Source organism: Leptopilina heterotoma, unplaced genomic scaffold, assembly GCF_015476425.1.
Source record: "Leptopilina heterotoma isolate Lh14 unplaced genomic scaffold, ASM1547642v1 Lhet_220, whole genome shotgun sequence".
NCBI lineage: Eukaryota > Metazoa > Arthropoda > Insecta > Hymenoptera > Figitidae > Leptopilina > Leptopilina heterotoma.
Genome location: NW_025110938.1, coordinates 671,730 through 699,591, shown reverse-complemented (window position 1 = coordinate 699,591; position 27,862 = coordinate 671,730). Strand labels below are relative to the sequence as shown.

At 24.5% G+C, this 27,862-nt stretch overlaps 1 protein-coding gene across 18 annotated transcripts in view; it reads right to left on the bottom strand.

Moving 5' to 3' along the window:
- Window positions 1-27,862, bottom strand: part of LOC122502075 (potassium channel subfamily T member 2) — a 234,450-nt gene that overhangs the window by 99,041 nt on the left and 107,547 nt on the right. Inside the window, exon 1 of one of the 18 annotated variants that reach the window (XM_043611949.1) lies at window positions 12,477-14,203. The exons of 16 other annotated variants lie outside the window; for them this stretch is intronic. In XM_043611949.1, the coding sequence (XP_043467884.1) occupies window positions 12,477-12,547 (71 nt within the window). In that variant the 5' untranslated portion in view covers window positions 12,548-14,203. Of the gene's footprint in view, window positions 1-12,476; window positions 14,204-27,862 lie in introns of those variants that run through there. One more of the 18 variants, XM_043611955.1, reaches the window with a different exon arrangement.

The window sequence follows — 27,862 nt, the reverse complement described above, 5'->3', positions numbered from 1 at the left end:
TTCACTTGTACACAAATATATACGTATATAATTTACGTCTCACACTTGACTGGAATTTACCACGTTTTCGTAAATTAATTTCGTGTCATTGAATTATTAATTCAGAATAGTTATTATTATCTTTGTGTTTCTTTTTTGGAGGCTTACAAATTATCAATAATAAAAATAAAAAAAAAAACTAATACTGTTGGGAAAAATTATTTACTACAGTTGAAGTATCATAATTTAGTTTTATTAAAATATAAAGGGGGAATAATTTAAAATTGTTAATTTTAAAACATCTCTTGAATTTAGAGATGAAAAAAGTGAACGCTAAACTTTGAATAGGTTTTTGAATTCGTTTATTCATTTAGCGTCGCTCTTCAATTGAATTACTACGAGCATCGACAAAGGATCTTGTTAGCTGTGCCAATAATTAGAAGGAAAATCGAACAACAAGGTGTGGCCTATTTGTGTACACTTGTTGTTCTCCAGATTAATAGAGAAAAGCTCGAGGTTTTTCTATAATCACCAATTCTTAAAATTTCCACTCTTATGTTTCCGCATCATCCCCCCAAAAATTAATAATCTCTTCATTTTCCAAAGGGTAGAATTAAAAAAAAATTAATTGCAATATTAGTAATTTTTTTAACTTACATACTTGACGAAAGGATTAATTTATACTCGATCTTACCTGGAACAAAACAAAAAGAATTTTTAGCTACATTAATTTTTTCGATACACTTCAACTTCAACAACTACTTTTCAATTGTTTATTTTTTTAATTTTTGTTAAAGTTGTACAAAACTGTAAAAATAGTTTGTTGAATAATCATTTTTGTAATTTAATGTACAAACAATTTACACAATTTAACAGAGTAGAAGTATCAATATAATCCTAACATCCCAACGAGGTAAAGAATTTAAAGTAGTTAACTAATCAGATAGAAAATCCAATTTGTTTGAATTACTCTAACTACTAATGTCCTTTTTGTAAACACAAATTTAATCGCTTAATTTGGATTTAATTTTCAATCGCTGAATATTTGTTCATTAATTGATATAACATGATTTGCCAAAATTTGTTCAAGTACAAATAATAATGTAAAGTTTGGGTCTCATTAGTGAAAAGCGATTATTATACAACATGAAACTTTGTAGGGGAAACTTATCGTAAATCCTGTTTTTTTTTGTATTGTTGGAACATTTTCCGATTAAGCTGAAAACGCGAGCAACCTTCTTGCATTGTGTAACAAAATATCGATGTCCGGAACTTTTTGAAAGATTGCATTGTGGTAACTCGTTAATTTAAGTCAACCAATCGCTGTCCATGACAAGGTCTATCGATCAGAGTAATTTGTTGATCGCTGTCTAAGAGGAATTTTCAATGTTGAGGATGGGAGGAAAACTGTGTTGTGCTTTGAATGAGGCGCATGAGTTAATTGCTGTGAAACCAGGGTCATTAAGAAACGATGGCGTTAGAACACAGGAGCATATAGAAAATTATTTTAAATTATGTCAACATAACGCCATCAAGACAAATAACAATTTCATTATTTTGGAAACTTATTCCTGTTTAACAAGAGTTCAAGATTCTTCGTTTATCTATTTCAGAACTGAAATCAAATTATCAACATTTACACAAATTTGTAAATGTGACGAATAAAATTATTTTAAATATTTATTTAAAAATAACTTGGCACTATTTAAATTTACGAAAACATTATTAAAAGTGTTTATTTAAAAATAACCTGGCGCCTTAATATTATTGAGTATTAATAGAATTAATATTTATATTAACTTTACGAAAATTTAAATTTACAAAAAAAAATTAGTGAAAAAAGTTATTTAAAAATAACCTGGCGCCTCAATATTATTGAGAATTAATAGAATCAATATTCATATTAACTTTACGAAAATTTATATTTACGAAAAAATTATTAAAAAGATTTATTTAAAAATAACCTGGCGCCTCAAATTAATACAATTAATATTTATATTAATTTTACGAAACAAATATTAAAAAAATTTATTTAAAAATAACCTGGCGCCTCAATATTATTGAGAATTAGTAAAATTAATATTTATTCGAAAATTGGGAACTCAAAATAAGACCTTTGAGAGTTAACCGAAAAACCTGTTTACATTTTTATTTTTCATTCATAAAATAATTTATGAACTACATAAAATTTTAATGTTATTATTACGCCATTATGAAAACACCGAAATGTTGATTTCCATTTTTTAATAAAAAATTAATTATGCTCAAAGGAGCCAAAAATTAGCAATAAAATTTTTTATTCCTGCCAATTGAATACGCTCGTAAATTATATCGTAAATACCAAGTAATTTTATTTTCCACTGTAATTATAATATTTTTATTTATGTTTTTTTATTTTAATAGAATAAATTATTTGTAAATAAAAATATTAATAATTTTTGTTCTCAGAAACAAAGAGTTAATTTTAACTCTCGGAGAAAGAATAAAAATATTTTTTCTCGTAAAAAGTTTATTAAAATCCGAAGATATCTTTATACAGAAGGGATCGATTTGTTCTTTAAGATTGCAGCAAGAGGTCATTATCGAACGTTTTGTTAAGGCACCTGTTGCAAATAAATTAACACTACCTGACCTGTATATTAGCGTACAATTAATTTTTCTCTTTTTAAGAATTTTTCTGCAAAGAAAAAAGAAAGTTTCGAACAAATTTTATGAGATCTTAGATTTAATGGATTAATTTCGATAAAGCATGTTTTTGTAATTAAAAATTCAAGTTTTCTTATCCTCTCGAAATTCTAAGTCTGTAAGTCTGTAAGTTTCGAAATTGTGTTTAAGTCTTTAGTTATTAATTCTTTTTTTATTACATTTTTTTGTGTGAGGGTATAAAAATAGTATTGTCATAATTTATAAATAATTTATTAAATATAGATAATTTTTTCGTGACAAGAAAAGATTTGTATCGCGTCCTCATATCAGATTCTCATATGTCGGAGTAATCAATCAAGTGTCCTGACATATTCACTGGCCTTTGGCTCTTCGTGACTAACCTTCTTTGGCCATATTTGACAGTAATCGAATTCTTTGGCCAAAATTTTTTTTTTCGAAATAACGCTACAGGAATAATTTTCTAAATAATGTATTTCTGTTTTATTTGTCATTGCAGAAAGTGAATTTCAATAATAGAAAATTCTGTGTATAATTAATTTTCTTTCACTACTTTTTTTTAACTTTAATATTTTTTCTCGTTTTTATTATTTATTATCTTAGTCACATACTAATTAGTGTAATAATTTAATTAGACTAAAAAAGGCAGTATGGTGAAAATCATAAAAGAATTCAGTATGGTAAAAAATTTTATAGGAATAAAATAATTTAATTTTAAACTCAGCCTTTTTCATTAAAGTTGTATTAAACTATCAATTTAGGAAAAAATTTTTACCATTAGTTTCATGATAGAATTTACCGCAAATCTATTTAAAAGTCAATGTCGACGTACGCTACGAACCGTGTTTCATTAACAAAACGCGAGAGCCTTTAGTGACCCGGGGAATCGGACTTTCCTGACGGTACAACGATCGACTCGTATCAGGAGCACGTTCAAATTCAAGGGAACAAGATATTTCGATTAGCGACCATTCTCCACCCTATACAAATGTGTTTCCTGTCGCTTGCACAAACCCTGCTGAATTCCATTATATACCTCGATCAAATTTCCCAAATTTTCCTCAAAGCCATACTAATTTTACGCGAATATCAATCAATTCTCTTACTGTAAATATTCTATTCCAATAAAAGAAAGTAAAAAAAAAAAATACTGCACTACAAAAAAAAATTTACTCTTCTCCGCAACAATTTTTTTTTCCCTCAAAATTGCTTTCTTTATCTTCAAAGATATAAATTGGAAAAACCATATCTTTCTATTGAGATCGTGTGGACAAGTTTTATCAGAAAAGTGACACAAGTTTAGTGCACACTGCGTAAGAAAACAATAACAGTAAAAAAAATGTTGGCTATTAAAATTCTAGTGCTGATAAAACAAAAAAGAATTGAAAAACAATCTCAAAATTTTTTTTTCCTTTTTGAAAAGATTTGAGATATTATTTTATGGCTTCAATGGGAAATTGAATATTTAAATTCGTATCAAATATTAAGGTAATTGTATATCGAGAACAAAGTCAGTTAAATATCGTTCGAATTCTATATGAAATTAATATAATTATGGTCACAATCTCCCAGGGACATTGAAAATTCATTTTCCATTATAATGTATACAACTATACGATCATTATTGCTTATTATTTGAAATTTAATTATTTTGTGTTTACATAGTGGCTGTGTATTAATCAATTAAAAACCATTAGCAAAACTGTGTCACATTTTCAATAATAGATAATATTTTACTTTAAAGTTTAAACAAAATACTCTAGTATTTTATTTTGTCTCCAAATTTACTAAATATTTTAAATATTTTATCAAAAAAAAAAAAAAAAATCCACGCACAGTTATAAAAAATGTTAAAAACAACTTTTTCCACAATCGACAAAAAGAAAGACAAACTTTTAAATTACAAAAAAGGTTCGAAAATTTTTCGCAACTATTTCCATTCAATGAAATCGAAAATTTTTTTTGCCTACCAAGAAAAATTATCATTGTCCTGTATTTGAACTGAATGGGAAAAAAATTGAAATTGTCCACGAAATGTGAACAATAAAATGTTGCCAATTGAAAGGGAAAATGACAAAAGGATGTTAGGTAACAATTTTCGGTTTGAAAATATTTCGAAAAAAGTTTTGAAAAGAGGGAAAATTGTAAAAAAAAGAAAAAGTGGAAGGAATGGAACAAAGTAGTACAATTCTTCACTTGATTATAATTATCGAAACAAAAGTTTTAAAATACGAATTTCAGTGTGAACAAGTACTTTTCAAGTATCCTGAAGTTCTTTTGCTTTCCTAGCTAGCTTAACAGTCAATTATGTTGCACACAAAGGAAGTTACACAAGAGAGGACCAGACGAAAGCAGAAACTAGGGGATGTATACAAAAAGGTTTGGGTGTCACTAACAGGCAAGAGTCCAGTAACCCAGTTCTTTTTTTTCAAAAAAAAAAACTTTCTTTATAAAGTTACATTAACGAATGTCAATAGCAGGTGTTTCAACGACTTTTATAATTAACACTTTTAGAAAGGAGGATTTTTAAAGTAACTTTACTTTCTTCGAAACTTTCCAATTTTGTAACAAAAAAATATTTGCGTCGCGTTTTTATTAAAAAAAGAATATTTCATAGATTTGGGAATATAAATTTAACAGCAATAGAAAAAAGAAATTCAAAAAAAAAATTTGTAAAATTTAATTAAACAAACTTTTTGCCAAAACCGAAAAGCGAGCTCAAGGCCAAATTACAACAAACTTAATTAATTGAACCAATATTATTTTTGATCTTTTTGGAAACAAAAATTAGCTCGAGGCAAAAAATCGATAAATTATTAATTAACTCTACATTCAAAATGAAATTAATTAATTTTTGATTTAAAGTTAGTTATATGCAAAAAGGAAAAGATTTTACTTAAAAGAATAAATTAAATTTTTTCATAACTATAAAACATGAAAAAATCGATCACTCCGAGCCTTCGACAAAAATCATTAAATTGAGGAAAATTTTTAAAAATTATTTAAATTTTGACAAGAATTTTATTAAAATTTTTTAAAATAATTGAATTTCGGAGAAGAATTTTATTATTTATAAGAATAATTGAAATTTTGACAAGAATTTTTAAAAAAATTTTGAACATAATTAAATTTTTGCTAACGATTTTATTATTTATGAAAATAATTGAATTTTACAAAAAATTTTATTTTAAATTTCTGAAAATAATTGAATTTCTGCAAAGAATTTTATTAAAATTTCTGAAAATAATTGAATTTCTGCGAAGAATTTTATTACTTTTAAAAATAATTGAATTTAATAAAGAATTTTACTATTTTTGAAAATAATTGAATTCTTTCGAAGAATTTTATTAAAATGTGTAAAAAGAATTGAATTTCTTACGAAGAATTTTATTACCTTCGAAAATAATTGAAATTCTGACCAAAATTTAAAAAAATTTTTAAAAACAATTGAATTTCTACAAAGAATTTTATTACCTTTGAAAATAATTGAAATTTTGCAAAGAATTTTATTAAAATTTCTGAAAATGATTGAATTCCTGCAAAGAATTTTACTACCTTCGAAAATAATTGGATTTAATAAAGAATTTTACTATTTTTGAAAATAATTGAATTCTTTCGAAGAATTTTATTAAAATTTCTGAAAATAATTGAATTTCTGGCGAAGAATTTTATTACCTTCGAAAATAATTGAAATTTTCCAAAGAATTTTATTAGCTTCGTAAACAATTGAAATTTTGCAAAGAATTTTATTAAAATTTTTCAAAATAATGAAATTTCTAAGAAGAATTTTACCACTTTTGAAAATAATTGATTTTAACAAAGAATTTTACTATTTTTGAAGATAATTGAATTATTTCGAAGAGTTTTATTAAAATTTCTAAAAATAATTGAATTTATGCAAAGAATTTTACTTCTTTTGAAAATAATTGAATTTAACAAAACATTTTACTATTTTTGAAAATAATTGAATTTCTGCGAAGAATTTTATTGATTAAAAAATAATTGTATTTTGCAAAGAATTTTATTAAAATTTCTGAAAATAATTGAATTTATTTTTTTTTATTTAATAATTGAAATAATTTTTATTGTTTCTAATTAAAAATCACTAAAATTTAGTAGAATTAATGTAGAAATTCTTTAACGAAAAATTATTTCTGAATTAAACATAACTAAAACATATTTTTTTGGTTCGTTTCTATTTTTTCTTTTTCAAAATTTCTCTCAAAAAATCTTGTATGTTGTAAGCTAAATTAGAATCAGGAAAAAATTCTTCAAAGTTAAATACAACAATTTTCATGTTCAGTGATAAAGTAAAAAGGGTGAATTATCAATATTAGCATTAGGAAACATTGAAAGGCAGCGTATTTTTTTTCCATAGCCAATACTTAGTAAATAGCAGAAATGTTTGCCTTACAACAAGAATAAAAGGGGTAAATAAAAATGATAAATCAGCCACATGAATAAATATGAAGAAAAAAAAGCCTTGAATCACAAAGGAAATTCTCTTTGGGGATTTAAAGGTGTCATTTTCATTGAGAAAAATATAATAAAAAGAACGTCAATTTGCATAGGATTGATTGGACATTATTCGTACAATGTTTTATCAGCTTTTTCTCTTGAGAAACGAATTATATTATTCCATTATACGGTATAGAAGTGGAAAAACTATTAGACTTCAATTTTTCGTAGCTGAAAAGTCTCTCTCTTTTCCTCTCACACCATTTTTATATCTATCGGTTAGAGAGAAGGCCATGAAGGGGGGAAGGGGAAAGAAAAAGAAACCGTAATCACCGAGAAATCCCTTTGAAATCGAATAAAACGTTCACTGAGACTTTTCTTTCTTAAGAACAAAAAAAAAAAAAAAAAAGAAAGAAAGAAAACGAAAGAAAGAAACGTGAATTTTAAATTCGAACAAAGATTTTTATAAAGAAGGAAGAAAAATGCTAAAAGTATTTTTTTCCTTCGATTTGTAAGTTTTTTTCAATTGGAGTAATTTTCGTTAGATAATAAAAAGAGAGGTGTTCCTGGTAATTTGAAGAAACTGAGCGATTATTCACTTCAATGATTTTCGATTTGTAATCAAGAAGAAATGGAGGTCATTTTTGCCATGCAGTTCCGAAAATTATTTAATCAATTTCATTCTTCGAAAATTTTCCTTTAAGAACTAAAATTTACCGAAGTAAAAATTTTCCAAACCGGTTTAAAAAATGTTAATTACCTAAGCCAAACATCTAGCTCAGTAATAACTATTTTTATTTCTCATTGTTGTCTTTCTAGATACTTTTTTTATTTTGTATTACAAAATTTAATTATAAATACTGGATAATAATAAATAAATGAAAAATAAATTTTTTGAATTCATCAAGAAATGAAGATGGATTTTAATTTTTGTAGTGCGCGTAGCTATTTGAAGAGAGTTATTATTAGACTGACTGACGCGACAAAGAAGAATCGGTATTTATACCGAATTCGGTAGGTGGAAGGGGCCCAAGCGGCGCGAGAACGCTGCGCAGTCGCCGCGTCTGCGCAGCTTTCTCGCGTCGCTGGGCTCCTTCCCCCACCAAACTCGGTATAAATACCGATGCTAGCTTGACGCTTCAGTCAGTCTTAAGAGTTGACAGTTCCCGTAATGTGTCTCACTCTAGGCCTAAAATATTACCAAAATTATATAAAATTATTAATATTTAACTCTTTAGGACATTCTAAATTATTATTAAAAATAAATAATATGAAATGTATTAATAAGTAATTAATAAATGCTTATTAAAATAAATAATTGTACCTTCCACTAAAGAAAGAATTGTACTTTTCATTACGAAAGTAATTGTATTTTCTATTAGAATAGTAATTGTACTTTCTATTTGAAAAGTAATTGTATTTTCCATTAAGAAAAGTAATTGTACTTTCCATTAGAAAAGTAATTGTATTTTCTATTAGAAAAGTAATTGTACTTTCCATTAAAAAAGTAATTGTACTTTCCATTAAGAACAGTAATTCCACTTTTCATTAAAAAAAAGTCATTGTATTCTCTTTTCGAAAAGTAATTGTACTTTTCATTAAAAGTAGTAATTGTATTTACAACTATATTGAACAAGCAAAATGACAATGTTATTGTATAAATTTTGAAGTAAAATGATTCATAAAATGACATGTCAGATTTTGACTCTAAAGATACAGATGATCTTCTTGATATGCAAAACTACCTGAAGCTTGAGAGCACAAAGGGAGCTGTCAAGTTGGCAATTAATTATCCGCTTGGTGACATGCACATTTTGTTGGGGTGTATTATATACCAGACATGAAATACATCCGAGACGATCTCGGTACTAGGCGATAGTGGTGTTATTACCCCCCCCCCCCCTTTCCCCCTCTCACTCTCCTTTTTGTGCAAATCAGAGGAAACCGCATACCATGTAAATGAATTAACCTCTAGATGCTCAACCGTGACGTAGACATTTACCTCTTCCTCGAAGTGGAACGTGACACTACCGGTTCTATTCAAAAATTTTTAATTGTACCAAAAGTAAATTGAAATGTTTAATTAGTATATTTATTTTTTCATCTATAAACATGTTCCAATTAAAATATTGTTTACCGAAGTATACATTTAAAGTGGATTAAAAAATTTGAAGTAAAAAAGTTTCTTTGGGTGCTGCTTACGAATCCGATGTTGGTTTTTCAAAATCCAAAATGGCGAATCCAAAATGGCGGACGAATTCTTTAAAAATCAGCTAAATTCTCTTGAAACTTTCTATTCGAGAGTTTTTTTTGGGGTTTAATACTGTTTTAGTATGTGCTTCTGCATGGACGCCTAGCAGGAACTTTTTTTTTACAAAAAGAGAAGTAAAACAACAAAAAATAAATAAAAAAATAAACTAAACAAATAGAAAAGAATAAATAAACTAAATATCTCAATTTTAGTCAAAACAATCACAACGCAATAAATGATTAAATAGCATTTATCATGCCTGAATAAATATTTATTACAAATACACCAAAAATTTTTCCGTTCTGTTTCATCGTGCGTGGCATAAATTTTTGTTTACTTGAAAATTTGTTGATTTTTCATTAAAAAACATTTTTGTCTCTCTATCTTTCAATAAACAAAAAAAAATGAAGGTTTCTTTTCTATTGTTTATCACCAATTCTGTTGATTTTTCATTTAAACTAAAAAAAAAAAAATTCTCCCCATATTGAAATAATGAACATGACAAGAATTTTTGTCGCTTTGACTCCATGTGTCAGAATTGCACATCAACGCATTTCGATTGTGGATTTCCGCAGAATGATCGTCTGCAATATACAACTGGATTCAATTACCTTGGCTTTAATCCCCCCTCACCACCCCACCCTCCCCCCTTCTCTTTAACCGCCCTTCGCCGATTGGATGAATCCAACCCAACATCCCGCCACACATACTTTGCCAGTGTTTCCGATTACAAATAACTTTTGCCTATCTCAATTTTTTTGTCAAATTGAGATACTTTTTTGATTCATTTATCTTGAACTGTACGTGGGAAAGAAAAAGGATTTTTTTTTTATGAGACGGTTGTAAAATTTGTCAATTTGAAACTTTTATTGTTGATAAAACATAAAAGTTTAGAGTTTTGCACTGAAGAAAAATTTATTTGAGTCAAGTAAATAATTAGTTGATTCAAGGAAATAATTATTTGATTCAAGTAAATAATTATTTGATTCAAGTAAATAATTAGTTGATTCAAGTGAATAATTATTTGATTCAAGTAAATAATTAGTTGATTCAAGTGAATAATTATTTGATTCAAGTAAATAATTAGTTGATTCAAGTAAATAATTATTTGACTCAAGTAAATAATTATTTTACTCAAGGAAATAATTATTTTACTCAAGCAAAAATTCATTTGATAATGGACAAGTAATCTGCTGTTTGAATAAATTTTTTTAGTGTAGTAACAATTCAGCTTTTTTTCTAGTTTTTGAAAAAAAATTTACTTTTCATAACTTTTCTCTCTTAATCTCTTTTTGACATTTTTTTCGTTGCATAATAATTTGTTTTATTTTCTTTTTTTTTTTGGTACAGTATTTTTACAGCAAGGAGATTATAAAATTAAAAAAGGACAATCCGGAAACGGTTTAAAATTTATTTCTATATGAAAAAGCTTTTGGTTTTTTCTAGAAATGTAAATTTTTTTTTAATAACTTTTAGACTTGTAAAAGAATGCCCGGAAGTATTTTATATTATACATCAGTGAAATTCAATTGAAATGAGCTCGTAAAGAATAATAGCATTTTTATTAAAGTGGAAAAAATTCGGAATCATTTTTTAAAAAAATTTTGTAAATTATGTTTATGACAATAAATTATTTTAAATAATTAAATTCTTGAAAAAACTACCATAAAATTTTTATAAAATTGTTACTTATAGGTTGTAAATAATTTAATGAATAATTTTACCTAATAATAAGAAAAATAATTCAATTTTATAAGAGTTTGTTTACAATTTTCAATGAATAAATGAATTTCAAAAAGTTTCAAATTTAAATCCTAATAAAATCTTTGAAAATCTGATCGGAATTTCGTAAAATTGAATTGTAAACGGATTTCAAAATTTTCAAGAAAAATAAATTTTTAAAAATTATTCAAAATAATTGATTTAAAAAATAAAATAAACAATTGAATTTGGAAATTCTCTAAAAACTTTTGCAAAAATGTTTAAAAATAATAGATAATTATTTATTTCTTTCTTTCGAAGAATTTTAATAAAATTTTTGAAATTAATCACATTTTTCGAAGAATTTACTTTAAATTGTATGAAAAATAAATAATTTCGGTTTTTAGCGTAATTAATTAAAAATTATATTAAAATTAAAAATAATTGAAATCCTGCAATGAGTATTACTATTTATGAAAATAATTAAATTTTTGTCACCGAACTTAAATAAAGTTTTTAAAATAATTGCATACTTGAGAAGAATTTTAAAAAAATCTTTTCGAAAGAAATTAATTTTTTCAAAAATTTTTATGAAAATTGTATTTTGAATAATTGAATTTATTTAAAAATTGAATATTATTTATTAAAATAATTAAATTTTTTCAAAAAATATTAGGAAAATTCTGTTTTAAATAATTGAATTCCTGTGAAAATTTTTTTATTTGTGACAATAATTGAATGTTTGCGAAGAGTTTTATTACAATTTTTGTAAATAATGTAATTTTTTTTTTTTTTGAAAAATTTTATAAAAATTTATATTATTATAAAACATGAAGATATCGATCACTTCGAGTCTTCGACTCAAAGTGCTCGATATCTTCATGTTTTATAATAATTTTATTTTTGAAAGTTATATTCATTTTCAAAAGGTTTAAATTTGAATTTTTTTAAATTTTAATTCCTGTGGAAGAATAATAATAATAAAATATTTATTTAAAAAAGTCGATATTGTTATTTTTGAGTAATTTTACAAAAGGTATTAGAACATTTTTTTTAAATATCTTTTTATTTTCAGGGTGAATCGAAATATTCTTTAGTCAAAATTTCGTCAAAGTCATCTTTTTGTCAAAAAGTCAAAATTTTGTCTGTAATTTAGAAAAAAGTCATGTCTTTTTCCAGAATAGCAGACAAAATGTAATTTCTTTTAATGTAATTATTTAATTAATTTAATAAATAATAAAATTCGAGAAAATTTAATTTTCCTGTAGGGAAAGACAAAGTTTAATTTTTGTGGCAATCTTGCTTATTTATTTAAAACGAAAAATAGAAATTAAAATAAATTTAAAGTTTAAAATTAAAATTTAAAGTAAAAAAAAATTAATTAAATTAAAAATTCGAATGCAAACGGATTTAGAAAATCTACCTTGGTATACGATCGTAGCTGTCCCAACTTGTTAGACAGTTGTAACTGCTGTACCTACTCGAAGTCGCCATCACTCTCTTTCTTTCTCTCTCTCTCTCTCCCTCTCTTTCTAACTTCGATCTCGATTCAACAATCGATTCACTAGCAATTCTTCGCTTTTCTGTATAATCATCACTTTTTATTTATTTTTATTTCCCAAAAAAAAAATTACTAACAATTTGCCCCAGGACACATTTCACCCAAATATAGTCACTTAATTTTTTCTTCTTCTCTTCTATCTTCTTTATGAAAGTTTATCATACGGCATATTTCGATCTTTTTTTTAAACTGACGAAAATTCTTACTTTCTACTTCTTATCCCTTCTCTTTACAAATATCATGAATTAGCGATTTGAAATATTCGTGTATTTTCCCATTGCACAAGATTGGTAATTCATTCATTTTTTTAATTTAAACTTTTAAAATTTTTTAATTTAAATTTAAAATTATTAAAAACAGAAAATTTCCAAATGTTTGGAAATTATTTTCACCTTGTTGAATAAAATTTTCTTTTTTCTATTTTAGGCTTCTTTTAGTATTTCTACGTTTATGTGCAATTTCCAATAAGACAGTGTAGATATCTAAACTATATATATGTGTGTGGATAGACATATGTTCGCGCACTTAATTAGGTTTGCACACACCTGATTAAATTTTAATGGCTTTATACCCGTAGGATATATGTATATTTATTTATTTATACTTTCGTGCAGTGCTTCATAAAAAATACAACTTGTAGAGATTGAAGAAAATAAAGTTATCTTCGGGACTAAGCCACTAGATTTTGGACCGCAACACTAGTATTTATTTTTTATTTTTCTTTTGTTTCTTTAAATTTTTTTTCTTGTCTTGATTTTTGGACCGTTCGTTGCCGATTGGACCGCTTGAATTTTTTTTTTTTAATACTCTACACCAAAATAAGTCTTTATTATATGAAAGAAATTTTCATTTGTGCAAAAATTGTTCTCACATTCGAAACATGTTTATTTATTATTATTATACATTTATTCGAAATTTTTATGTAAAAAAACATTCTCATTCGTTTTCTACAAAATTTTTCTCGTGTCGATTATAATTTGTTTTTTTAATTATATTATTATGTTTTTTTGTTTATATGAATTTTCATCTCTTTTGCGAATCGCAAATAAAAAGGTTCTAACAAAACTTATTGTCGGTTCTAAAAAATTTTTTTTTGGTCAAATTAATAGTTCCTTGCAGAAATATGGTTTTCGTTCAAATTAATAGTTCCTTGAAGAAATATTTTTTTCGTTCCAATTAATAGTTCCTTGCAGAAATATTTTCTTCGTGTTAAATATTTCTTTATTGTAAAATATTGTAAACTATTGTAAAATATTGTGAACTATCGTAAAATATTATTAACTATTGTAAAATATTGTAAAAACAATACTTTAACTTTTTTTTTGTTCGTTAATCTTGATTTCCTAAAGTTTTTAAATGTACAATTCTTGTAGAAATTTTACACAAATTCAATGGTCAAATTATTGTTGGAATAGTGGAAAAAATTGTTTGATGTATTTCCATTTTCATTTTTTTTTTGTAAAAAATTTTTCCTTGTAGAAATCGATTTAATGGAAACGTTCTCTATGTTGTGTAGAAATTAAATTTATTTTTATGCGTAAAATGTTTTTTTCACTTGTCACGAGATTCTTCTATAATTATTTTTTTTTCGACGAAGCAAATTATTGCTATTTTCAATTAATTTCACTTCTTTCGTTTCGTGGGAAATAATTATTTTTATTAATAATTTCACACTTCATTCTAATTTAGGAATTTTTAATCATATGCGCAACATTCGAATTATTATTATACTCACATGACACATCATACATTTCGTTACATTTACTATTCCTTGTTAAATGTGAAATATTTTTTTCTGAAGTTCCTTTCTTGCGAAATTCTTTTTTTTTTGTTTGTAAAATTCTTTTTTTGTGAAATTCTTCAAATTCTTTGTGAAATTTTTTGTGAAATTCTCGGTGAAAATTCTCTGTAAAATTATTTGTGAAATTTTTTGTGAAATTCTTTGTGAAACTTTTTGTGAAATTTTCTGTGAAATTTTTTGTGAAATTCTCGGTGAAATTCTGTATGAAATTCTTTGTGAAATCCTCTTGCGAAATATTCTTCTTCCGTTAATATGTACGTGAAATAATCTTCATTACGTGCTACACTCTTTATTATATAAGAATTTTCTCTCCATTAAAATTGAAATGAGTTTTTTTTATATTAATTGCTCTTTATAATATATACACGAAATAACTCTTCGTTAGACGAAATATGTTTTCTCGCTTCGCGTATTATATATATATATATGTTTTATATATATGTTTTATATATATTAAAAATATTCTACGTTATTGGACCCGCCAACCAGCGTTTCAACTTGGTTTGTAACTTTAATACATATAAGAAAGGTACTGCCACGCAATTTTTGTCTTCGTGTCTCTACATTACGTCCTTAACCGATATACATGTGTCCCAACGATTGATTAGTCGTCGAGGGCGAGAGATATGTCATGAAAGGTCGAATTTGTCTGCGAGGAAAAAAAAGTTCTTTTTCGCGAAAAAAAGGGGGCAGAGGGTGGGGGTAAAAAAAACCCCCGTCCCAGGTGCCTAATGAAAGCAGTTCTTTTGTGGGAAAAAGCAATAATAATAACAATAATAATAAAAAGTTCGTTACACTTGAAATTGATTTTCACCCCCTTCACTTGTTCACCCCCCACCATTAACAATTTAGAAACACTTATTATCACTCCGTTTGTAATAATCATCAATTCTAATTTCACGTCCAATGTCTCAATTTTATCCAAAAAAAAATCACCTGAACTTTCCTCAGACATAAATATAATTCCGTTGGTCAATTTTTCACTCTCGATTTTTCACCACCCCCCTCCCCCACCTCTCTCACCATGTTAAAAAAAATTAACGTCTGTCACAAAATCGTGTCTGAGGATTAGTCGTTCTTCCAATTCCGGGCCAAAGACGTTGGGGTATTTCCAGATCAAATTTGTTCATTTTTTTTTTTAATTTGAATTTTGTTGCTACCGGAAATGAGGAATGGCGCGAGTTTTTAAAAAAAACATTTCGAATAAATTTAAATTGGTATTTTTTTTTTTTTAATTTACAAGACAAGACAACGACACTTTCGTTTTAGAAATTTCATTTTTTGGGGTTTTTCAATTAATGAGTAAATTTGGAAATTTTAAAAGAATTGTTTTAAAAAATTTTTTTTTTTTTGTATTATGAATTAAGGGGGGAAATTGATGTGCGTTGTTGATCCGCGCGAAAACGGTTTTGACCGCACGCACTTATTGCCGTTTTCGCGCGATTCATTTGCGCGTTCCGTTGAAATGCGGAGAGAGCCGATATGAGACTCTCCTAAGTTCGAATAACAGGAAGCCGCTTATTCGGCGCTCGCGGAACAACGCCGACTGGTGGTGGATGGCTTCAATGTGATGGGGAAATTCTGCGCAAGACCAGAAACAGGAAACACACAAGCGAAAGCATCGAAAGCACCCCCCAACGTTATAAGAGGACGATTGCGAGGAGTACCTCGAAATACACGTATAAACATTGAGGTCTAGATGAAAAATAATAAATTGCGCCCCGCCCCCTTTTTTCTCTCTCTCTCTCTCTCTCTCTTTCGACTCCACTTTTACCATCATCAATCTATTTCCTCTTCTTCTTCTTCTTCTTCTAAAATGTGCATCTTATCTCAAGAAAATCGCAATATGATGACACTATCTGCCCACAGAATTGCATTATTACACATTTTTCATAAAAAAATATTTTCGAATTGATTAACGAGTCATATTTCATATCGGAGAAATTCTGATTTTTTCTTTTTTTTTTTTAATATTGCTTGAAGAAATATTTTTTATTGCTTTTAAATAATATTTCGATATATTAATAATTGAAAATTCTAAAGAGAAACTAACAATAAGTGAAAGAAGTTTTATAATCTATAAAATCAATACAATATTTTGTACTTTGAGAGTTCTATTTTTAAAAAAATCAGATGTTTATAGCTTCACCGCACTATTTCATTACACTGTTATTTTGTTGACTCATCTAAAAATGCTAAAATTTTATGTACAGAGCAATATTGGTTTTAAACGTAATTTTATATGTCATCATAACAGTATAAAAGTTATGAAAATTTAGACAAAATTACAATTTTTTTCAGTATTACAAAAAAAAAAATTATGTCAACAGTTGCAGGGTTGACATTAAAAATTAATTTTGTTTTTCCCTGATTTCTATAGACAAAATGTTGATTTTTTCCCTGAGGAATATTCTTAATTTTATCTAAAAATGATTAGATAGAGAGAAAAAATGTTCTTATATTATTTACCAACTTCTTCAATTATAAAATTGATCAAAAACATCAATAACATCTTTTTTAAATAAGTAAATATTTAATTATTATTATTTTCCACAGGAATTACAATTTTTCAAAACATTTAAATTCAATAACTTATAAGAATGTTTTATAATAATTAAAATTTTTATAAAATTTTTCAAAAAAAGAATTACATTATTTACAAAAATTTTTAATAAAAGCCTTCGCAAAAATTCAATTATTTAAAAAATTTAATACAATTGGTTGTAAGAATTCAATTATTTTCATAAATAATATAAACTTCTTCACAGAATTTCAATTATTCAAAAGAAACGTAATAAAATTTTTCGTAAACATTCAATTATTGTCATAAATAAAAAAAAAATTTTCACAGGAATTCAATTATTTAAAACAGAATTTTCTTAATGATTTTTTGAAAAATATCAATTATTTAAATTTTTTATAAAATTCTTCGCAAGAATTCAATTATTTTTATAAATAATAAAATTCTTCTCAGGATTTCAATTATTTCTTAAAATTTTATAAATAATCATTGCAAGAATTCAATTATTTTTATAAATATTAAAATTCATTGCAGGATTTAAATTATTTTAAATTCAATTTTAAATAAATTAAGCGAAAAATGCAAATATTCTTAAAAATTTTAATAAAATTCTTTTGAAGAATTCAATTATTTTAAAAAATAACCAAATTTTTCACACAAATTCAATTGTTTTTAAACATTTTAATAAAATTTTTCGCAATAATTCAATTTTTTCATAAATAATAAAATTCATCTCAGGATTTCAATTATTTTTGAAATTTCAATAAAATTCGTTGTAAGAATTTAATTATTGTCATAAATAAAAAAATTTGCACATGAATTCAATTATTTAAAACAAAATTTTCCGAATATTTTTTGAAAAAAATCAATTATTTAAATTTTTTTATAAAATTCTTCGCAATAATTCAATTATTTTTATAAATAATACAATTCTTCTCAGGAATTCAATTATTTTTTTAAAATTGTAATAATAATCTTTGCAAGAATTTAATTATTGTTATACATATTAAAACTCATTACAAGATTTCAATTAATTTTAATTCAATTTTAAATAAATTAAACGAAAAATGCAAATATTGTTAAAAATTTTAATAAAATTCTTTGAAAGAATTCAATTATTTAAAAAAAAATTTAATGAAATTCCTTATAATAATTTAGTTGTTTTGAATAGAACTTTACTAAAATTTTTTAAAAGAATTCAATTATTTTCATAAATATTATTCAATTTTTAAATAAATTCAATTATTTAAAATACAATTTCCATAGTATTTTTTGAAAAAAATTATTTCTTTAAAAAGATTTTTTTTTAAATTGTTCTGAAGAATGCAATTATTTTAAAAACTTTAATAAAGTTCGGTGACAAAAATTCAATTATTTTCATAAATAATAAAACTCATCGCAGGATTTCAATTATTTTTAATATAATTTTTAATTAATTCCGCTAAAAACGCAATTATTTATTTTTAATACAATTTAAAGTAAATTCTTCGATAAACGTAATTAATTTCAAAAATTTTATTAAAATTCTTCGAAAGAAATAAATGAACAATTATCTATTATTTTTAATAATTTTTGCAATAGTTTCTAGAGAATTTTCAAATCCTTTTGTTTACAATTCAATTTTATGAAATTTTGATTTATCAGAAATTATCTTCAATTAATTATTTAGAAAATAAAAACTTGAAAGAATTTAAAAAAAAAATCAATTAATTGTATTAAAAATAATTGAAATTCTATGATGAGTTTTATTATTCACGAAAATAATTGAATCTCTGTAAAATAAATTTTATTATTTATGAAAATAATTGAATTTTGGAGAAGAATTTTATTATTTTTAAAAATAATTGAAATATTGACGAGAATTAAAAAAAAAATTTTGAATATAATTGAATTTCTGCAAACAATTGTAACTTCTCTAAAATTAATTTTTTTTTCTGTTTTTAACTAAAATTCTTCTATAAATCAATGATTTATAATAATTAATTAAATATACTTAAATATTAAAAAATATTTAAGTAGAAACTTTTTATTTAGTCAGACAGTGAAAAATTCATTAATTCACAGAAAAATTAATTTTCCATTTTCAACAACTTATTTTTTTTTTTGAGACTATCAAGAAAACTGTGTTTATTATATAAAAAAATATATTGAGGTTAAAAATTATAATGTGTAATAAATTATTGTTTAGAATAAATAATTATTATTGTCACATGGACGAAACATTACATTTAATAAAATCGTTTAGATAATTCCGTTATTTATATCTGATATTTAAAATTTTATAAATTATAATTTAATTATACTTATAAATTGTGTATCTAATATAAATTTCTAAATATTTTAAGTCGAAATTTAAATATAAAATAAAAATATATATTGATAATCGGATAAATAGAAAAATCCGATACTCTTGTCATTCTTATTATGAAATTTTTCATCCTACCACAACTTTATTATATTAAAAGAAATCTTATAAATATTCAAGTTCGTAACTCGCAAGAATGCAATTTCTCAAAAATCTATCAATATTATATTATTATCATCGATGAAAAATTTATATTATAGTACCTTTTTTCTCAAGATCGTTTACATAAATATTATTACCGCATTTATCGAATATTTATTTCAGTTAAATAATTAACATTATTATTTTCTACTCAAAAACTTCTATTTAAACATTTTTCTTATTATAAAATTAACAAAATTTTTCTCCTTAACAAAGCGAAGACGAGTTTCTAAGTTCACTGGTTTGAAGGTGGTTTCGTAATTTAATCACGCCAGGAAATGGCACTGAGGCGGTAAAGAGAAGAAAACATATCGACAGTAAGCTTTTAGCTTTTCCAAAGATTGACAAGTTTATAATAAAAATATTTTCTTTTTAAAAGTTTGCCGGAATAAAAGAAAATTCTCCTTTTCATAATTATTTCTATAATTATAAAAAGGAGAATTTTCTATTTTTCCAATGAAAAAAAATTATATCCGAATTATGTTATGATATACGTAAAAAAAAGTGGATTTTTACAATTTCGAGCATTAAATAAAAAAAAGAAGAAAAGAAAAATTGTGAAAATGAGAATCTAGTGGAATTAATCTTATTATTTTTTATGTGAACATATTTTCTCACTTCTCTTATATATCTATAGGAGACAATTATGCGAGAGAATATAAAAGTCATCATAAAACATTCTCACAATGCCCTTTTGATTATCACATTATAATTGAATAAATCTCGAATAATTAAACGTGTAAAATAAAGATTATATGGTTATAATTTGACCACGAGAGACTGATACTCAATTATGGTCTACAATTTACAAAATAACGAGCTTGTTCTGCTTGTTTCAAGCCGTAAATGGACGCAAGTTAGTGCTCTTTAATCTTTACAAATGACCAGATAAATGGGGTTATGCTAAATTGGCTTTACATTCAATTTTTAACAGGCTTGTTTTACTTTTTCTTTTTGACGAAAAGTATTTTTCGTTTTAAAATAAATAAAAAAATAATAAGTAATAAAGAATGAATTGAATTTTTTAAAAATTATTGCTGAGTGAGTAAATAAGTTACGCCTATGACTCAATTTGGACAAATTCTCACTGGCTAATTTGTAATTTATTTCTTGGACGTGTTTAATTGCCTCTGACAATATGATGATCATTAAATATTATCGATTTTCAATTACCATTGGGAGTTGGCGTATTGGAGTTATTTTACGCGCGGTCGCACTTGAAAACCTTTGACAGCCAAGCAAGACACGTCGTTTCCTCGGATTACCGCACGAGTCGACGATTCGAAAAATAATGTTTTCGCCGATTTCGACTAGCCAGGAAATTTGGTTTTTGTTTCAAATTTCAGCCACAAAAAGCTACTATTTCTGTTTTTTTTTTTGAGAATTTACTTTAAATTCGATAATACTAGAAATAAAAAAAACTATTCTAAAAAATTATAATCAAATTCTTACGATTCAATTATTTTCAAAAAAATATTCGAAATTCTATTTTCAATATCTAGTATTTTCATAAAATTTCGCAAAAAAATTCAATTATTTAAGAAAAGAAATTTATAAAATTCATCCAAAATTCAATTATTTTCATAAATAATACAATTTTCTGCAGGAATTCAATTAATTTAGAATAACATTTTCAGAAAAATTTCGAAAAATTTAATTATTAAACAAAATTTTTATACAATTCTTCACAATAATTCAATTACTTTCAATAACAATAACATTTTTCATGGAAATTCAATTATTATTAAAAAAAAGTTTGATAAAATTCTAAGCAAGAATTCAATTATTTTCATAAATAAAGTTTTCCACAAGAATTCAATTATTTAAAATAAAATTTCCATATAATATTTATTATATTTCGAAAAAAGTAATAATTAAAAACAATGTTTATAAAATTCTCAGAAAGAATTCAATTATTTTCAAAAATAACAAAATTTTTAACAAAAATTCAATTCTTTTTAAACATTTTAATAAAATTTTTCGCAATAATTCAATTATTTTCGTAAATAATAAAATTCTTCTCAGGAATTCAATTATTTTTTAAAATTTTAATACAATTCCTTGCAACTTTTCAATTCGTTTCATAAATATAATAAAATTCATATCAGGAATTCAATTATTTTTGAAAATTTTAATAAAATTCTTTGCAACTTTTCAATTCGTTTCATAAATAATAAAATTCATATCAGGAATTCAATTATTTTTGAAAATTTTAATAAAATTCTTTGCAACTTTTCAATTCGTTTCATAAATAATAAAATTCATATCAGGAATTCAATTATTTTTGAAAATTTTAATAAAATTCTTTGCAACTATTCAATTATTTTCATAGATAATAAAATTCATCGCAGGATTTCAATTATTTTTAATACAATTTTACAGGAATTGCTCATCAAAAAATGTAATTATTCCTAGAAATTTAATTTCAATTTTTTGAAAAAGTTAATTATTTAAATAAATGTTTTTTTTTCAAATTCTTTGGATGAATTCAATTATTTACAAAAATATTAGAATTTTCCACAGGAATTCAATTATTTTCAAATATTTTAATAAAATTGTTCAAAAGAAATCAATTATTTTAAATAAAATTTTGATGAAATTTTTTTAAAAATAGTTCAATTATTGTTTTAGATTTTAATAAAATTCTTCTTAAGAATTCAATTATTAAAGATAAATAACAAAATTATTCCCGAAAATTCAATTATTTTGAGGCATTTGAATAAAATTCTTTGCAAAATTCAATTATTTTCATAAAATAACAATATTCATTACAAGAATTCAATTATTTTTAAAAGTAATAAATTTCTTGTAAATTCAATTATTTTCAAAATTTTTAATAAAATCGTTTGTCAAGAATTCAATTATTTTCATAAATAATAAATTGCTTTTTAGGAATTTAAATGTTTTCAAAAAAATTTAATACAATACCACACAGACATTCAATTATTGTTAAAAATTTTTAATTATTGTTGTAAAATTTAATTATTCTAAAAAACTTTTCGCAATTCAATGATTTTTAATATCTACTATTTTCATAAAATTTCCAAACAGAATTCAATTATTTAAAAAGATTTTTGTAAAAATTTTCCTAGGAATTCAATTCTTTTCAGGAATAATAAAAAATTACTCTTGAATTCAATTATTAAAATTAGAATTTGCATAAAATTAGTCAAAAGATATCAATTATTTAAAAATGTTTATAAAATTCTTTGCAAGAATTTAATCATTTTTATTTATATTTAAATTCTGTCATGAATAATAAAATTCGTTGCAAGAATTTAATCATTTTTATTTATATTTAAATTTTGTCATGAATAATAAAATTCGTTGCAGGAATTCAATTTATTATCAGGATAAGAAAGAAGTAAATATTTTTGATGAAAATTAGGAAAAAGTCAGGTAAATAAAATGTAGAATGGAGTTTTTGTCAGTTTTGTTAGGTTTCTAAAACGAGTTTTTTTGGTCGTCAAGTTTAATTACTTTTTTACTACTTTTTTTAGTTTGAAATCTGTTTTTTGCTACTTTTTTTAAAATTAATTATCGAGTGCGAATTCTGCTAAAATAAAATTCTAGAATTTTGAAGTTTCTATAAATAGAAAATAGAGTTTTGAAATATTTTGAAATAATAAGTGGTTGTTTCGTAAGATTATTTAAAGTAATGGTTGTGGTTGATCAGTACAGAAGCGAGCAATGGGTTTCCCTACAAATGACTATTGAAATTAATTATAAATTATATTCACTATTATTTGTCATTTTATTATTAATTTTACTATTAATCGATATTATATTCCACTATCTGATGCTCTCGTAAAATCTGCCCTATATATATAGGGTTTCGATCACTATCAAAACTGAAGAGGTAGGTAGAGAAAATGAATATTAATCTTGTCGAACATCGGCAACTGACATCGTTGAGAGCAAGCAACAACCATCATAAATACATCAATTTTCCATAAACTTTTCAAGAAATCTCATAAAATATAAAACAAAAGATAGTTATTCCAAAAATGTTAGGGAAAAATAATTAGAAAAGAAAAATAAATAACCGTTTCTTTAAAAGGCGTCAACCTTTTATTTTGCTCTTATTATTTATTTTGCTCGCCATGTGAAAGAATTACAAAATGCATTGTCCTTTTTTTATAAATTGATATGTGTTGACAAACCTTAAGTGACTTAAAAAAAAAGATGATTGATCTAATACGATTATTTTATATCAAAAGTCCTCCTGGCGACTAGGACAAAAAAAATGACCCGGATTTCCTGCCTTCATCAAGTTCAATCGACTGCCTAGTCGAGACGGAACCGGAAATGAGAGTCACGTTGCAGGAGACGATAGATAGCGGCACAACATTCACACCATTTTCAGCATACAGATAAGGAGAAAAGGTCATAAGCTCTCTGCTCGATATGAACGTTAAATAATGCTAATAAAAAGAATAAGAACTTGGTTCTTGAGAATTTATTCCTCCTGACGACGTTACACATTTTTTTCCAATTCAAAATACTTTTCTTCTTTTTTAATCACAGTAATTTCAAATATTGAGAAGACAAACAAGAAGTTTAAAAGTAGAGAAGAGAAAAGTCAGTGTTTTAGAAGTTCACCAGTTGATTCAAGAAATTAAAAAAACTAAATATTTTTTCACTACTAGCTGTTGAAAAAAAATTCTTTCTTTCTTCACGACGAAAAATGAACTTGAGTTAATTTACTAATCAAAGAAAGTAATAAGTGATAAATAATGATGACGCCAATAAAACATTTCCCAGTGGAAATAAATGGAGTGGTAAAGATTTTGAAAAGTAACTTGTAAATAGCATTGACACCCCCGAGGGTACAATAAAATACTGAAAGAAGGTGGAAATGCAAGAAGTTTGCTTCGCACCACTTGTTTCAACGAATTGTTCAATCGATCCGTTTGAAGAAATAGTTGAACGGATAGCACTAAAGAAACACACACACTCACACTATTGTATCCCAACAGTTATTCCTAGAAAAAGTTAATAGCTTTCGAGGAATGGCCATAAAGTGACCAATGCCGATTATCTTCGAAAATAAAATATAATCATTTGTTATATAATTTCACTCAACAGCTTTAGTGGAAAAGAAAAAGAAATTACAATTTTCGGATTTATCCTAATTTTTAGAAAAATGTTTCCAAGTTTAGCATTTTTTTTTCTAACTAGTAATTTAATCGAAGTATTTATTAACAAAGAAAAGTTGTGAGAAAACTCTTGGTTTTATATTTCCAGTGACGTTGTATAAAAAATGTCATTTAATTAAAAACTCGAGAGGCAATTCTCATGTTAAAATCGATGTTAATTCAGTTTGCTCCAGCGATTATAATCAGTACAAAAGAAGATATCAAAACGGGAATCGAAATGCAGAAACTTCCATTATTCGAGGCTTTGAAGTCCCACAAAGCCAATTAAACTCAAACACAATTAACAAACCTTGTTATAAAAGCGAGTAAAACATACTTTACACAAAGCAATAAACATATTTATTTCCCCTTTTTTAAAAAACTTAAGTATAATTATCATTATCTTCGACTTTATGATTCTAATCAAAATTCCTCTGATTCAATTTTTTGTCTTTTGGAGAAATTTAATATTTTTTATTCAACGGGTATTAGTGTGATGCTGATGCAAATCGGAGAAAATTTTGTCCACACACGTCTAGGAGAGCTTCCAGACTAAATAACCGCATCTATATACGAAAGTTTGAAACTTTATAGAAGTTCCGTTGGGTTCGTATGTTTTCCAAGTTTAGCCTCGTCACTGCTGGAAAACTTCACGCCTTTGGTTGCGATTGAGAGCAGAGTGGAGCAGAGCATGTCAATCTTCTGTTGAATTAGGATAGTCAAAGTCTGCCTTTCGTTTTTTTTATGAGAAAGTTTCTTTATATGCAAGCCAATGGAAGACAAATGTCGATTTTGTGTCACTAATCTCGATTTCTCAGAGGAATTCCTTCTATTTTGAATTTCAGTATTCGGAAAATTATTTAATAGAGGAATTATAATCAAGTACATTGAACTCAATAATCTAGTGTATCAATGGTCGAAAACAAATTAGTACCTCATTCAATTAGGAGTCGTAGAGGACGCTTATCGCTTTTGAGGAAAATCACATGGTCGTCATTCGTACTACGGTTCTCAACGCGTACAGTTTGCTTTTCCTAATCCTCCGTAAATTTACAAATTGCATTAAAAAAAAAAGTTATCAAAAAATAATCTGGCGCTTAAAAATTATTAAATAATAATTCTACAATTGGTGAAACTAATTCTTCGAGAAATTTACAAACTGCATTAAAAGTATTATCAAAAAATAATCTGGCGCTCAAAATCTATTAAATAATTGTTCTACAATTTGGTTTAACGAATCCTCTGTTAATTTTCAAACTGTATTAAAAAAATTATCAAAAAATAATCTGGCGCTTAAAACCTATAAGGTAATAATTCTATAATTGGTGTAACTATATCTCCCTTTTATAAACTGCATTAAAATAATTATCAAAAAATAATCTGGCGCTTAAAACCTTATTAAATAATAATCCTATAATATTAGTGTAACTGACGAAAGTAAAGAAAAGTCAAACCAGTAATCAAAACTATTCAAAGAGATTTTTGAAAATTAAATTTTGATATTTTGCTTTAAAATTGAAATAAAATAAATTCGAAGTAAAGATATTTAATTATAAAGTTATTATATAATCAATACTTATAATTATTACTTAATTCTTCTTTTTTATATTTAATTATATTTTTAATTTTGAAAATCAACAACATTAGAAAGTTTCCTTTGAGGAAGAAAAATACAACTAAAAATAAAAAATATAAACTATAAACCCTTAAAAAAATAGTGAAAATTTCATTTTGTGCAGAAACAGCACAAGTCCATGATGTTTTATATTTATTTGTAATATTCTTGACGTATTTTAATAATTTATATTAAACAGTTTATATTATAAATAAAAACACTCATGGGAAGCAAAAAGTGACAGTGGTGACTGAATTATTTTAAAATTAGAAAATATTGAAAATTGGTTAAATTTATTCTTAAAACAATTTTATTTTTTATAAAATGTTACTAAAAATTATCAAAATTTCATATTTTAAATAAATGTTATTAAATATTTCATAAAACTTTGATATTTCACTGGATTTAATAAATTTTCTGTGTTTTTCATTTCATTTTGTGCAGAAACAGCATAAGTCCAAATGTTAATTTATTTTAAAATTTTTTATATTAAGTAGATAATTAATTAATCATATTGGATTTTTTAACTTATAGGTTAGTAGAATATAATGCAAAAAGCCGAATTAAAAAAAATCTTAACATTTACGAGAAAAACTGTTTTTATTGATTCCTGAACAATTTCGAATTATGGACTTATGCTGTTTCTGCACAAAACGCTTCAATTATTTTCAAAACAATTTTAATTGAATTCCTCGTATGAATTCAAATATTTTTAAATATTTCCATAAATTTCAATTATGTCCTAAAATTTTAATAAATTCTTCGAAACAATTCAACTATTTTTATAAATAATAAAATTCTTCGTAATCATTCAATTATTTTCAATTCACTTGTAATAAAATTCTTCTTCATAAAATTCAATTGCTTTCAAAATTTTCAATTAAAATTATTAAAGAAACTCCATTAGTTTAAAAAAAATACAAAGAAATTCTCCAAAAGAATTTAATTAGGATTTTTAAAAATTTTAATAAATTTCTTTGCGAGAATTCAGCCATTCTATGATTTTCAATACATTAATTTTAAAATTGAAAATATTTGAAAAGAAAATTTATAAAAAAGTTAAGAAACAAAATGCAAATAACTTCTAACTTCAAACTGCGAACGAATTACCAGAAGATGTACTTTATTATTGTTAATTAATTAATGGTATAATTATTTTTATTTTATAATTAATTGAAAATTGTAATGACAAATAGAAATCATGAGAATTTTTTTCACTTCTTTTCATTAAAAGACTAAAATTTTGTTAAATATTATGTTTTGTCAAATTGAAATTATTTTTTTTTCTTTACTTCTAGAGAAAATTAGAAAATTGTTAAACAACTGTGATTAAGAAATAGAAAATTGATTTATTTTACATTATTTTTGTTTATGAATCAAAATTTTGTTAACAAAATTATTATTTTGTTTTAGAAAAAGAAGAAAAATCTTCATGTTTTCTAATAATTAAAGATGACCGAGAGATAAAATCATTATTTTATATTATAAGATATAAGAATATTGTTGCTGCAACTATTATTTACATAATTTTAATTCAATTATTATTTTCTAGAATTTAAATTATTTTTTATGAAAATAATTAAATGTTTGCATACAATTTTATTATTATTTTTTAAGTAATTGAATTCTTTTTGGAGAATTTTTTTAAAATAGTAGATATTGCAAAT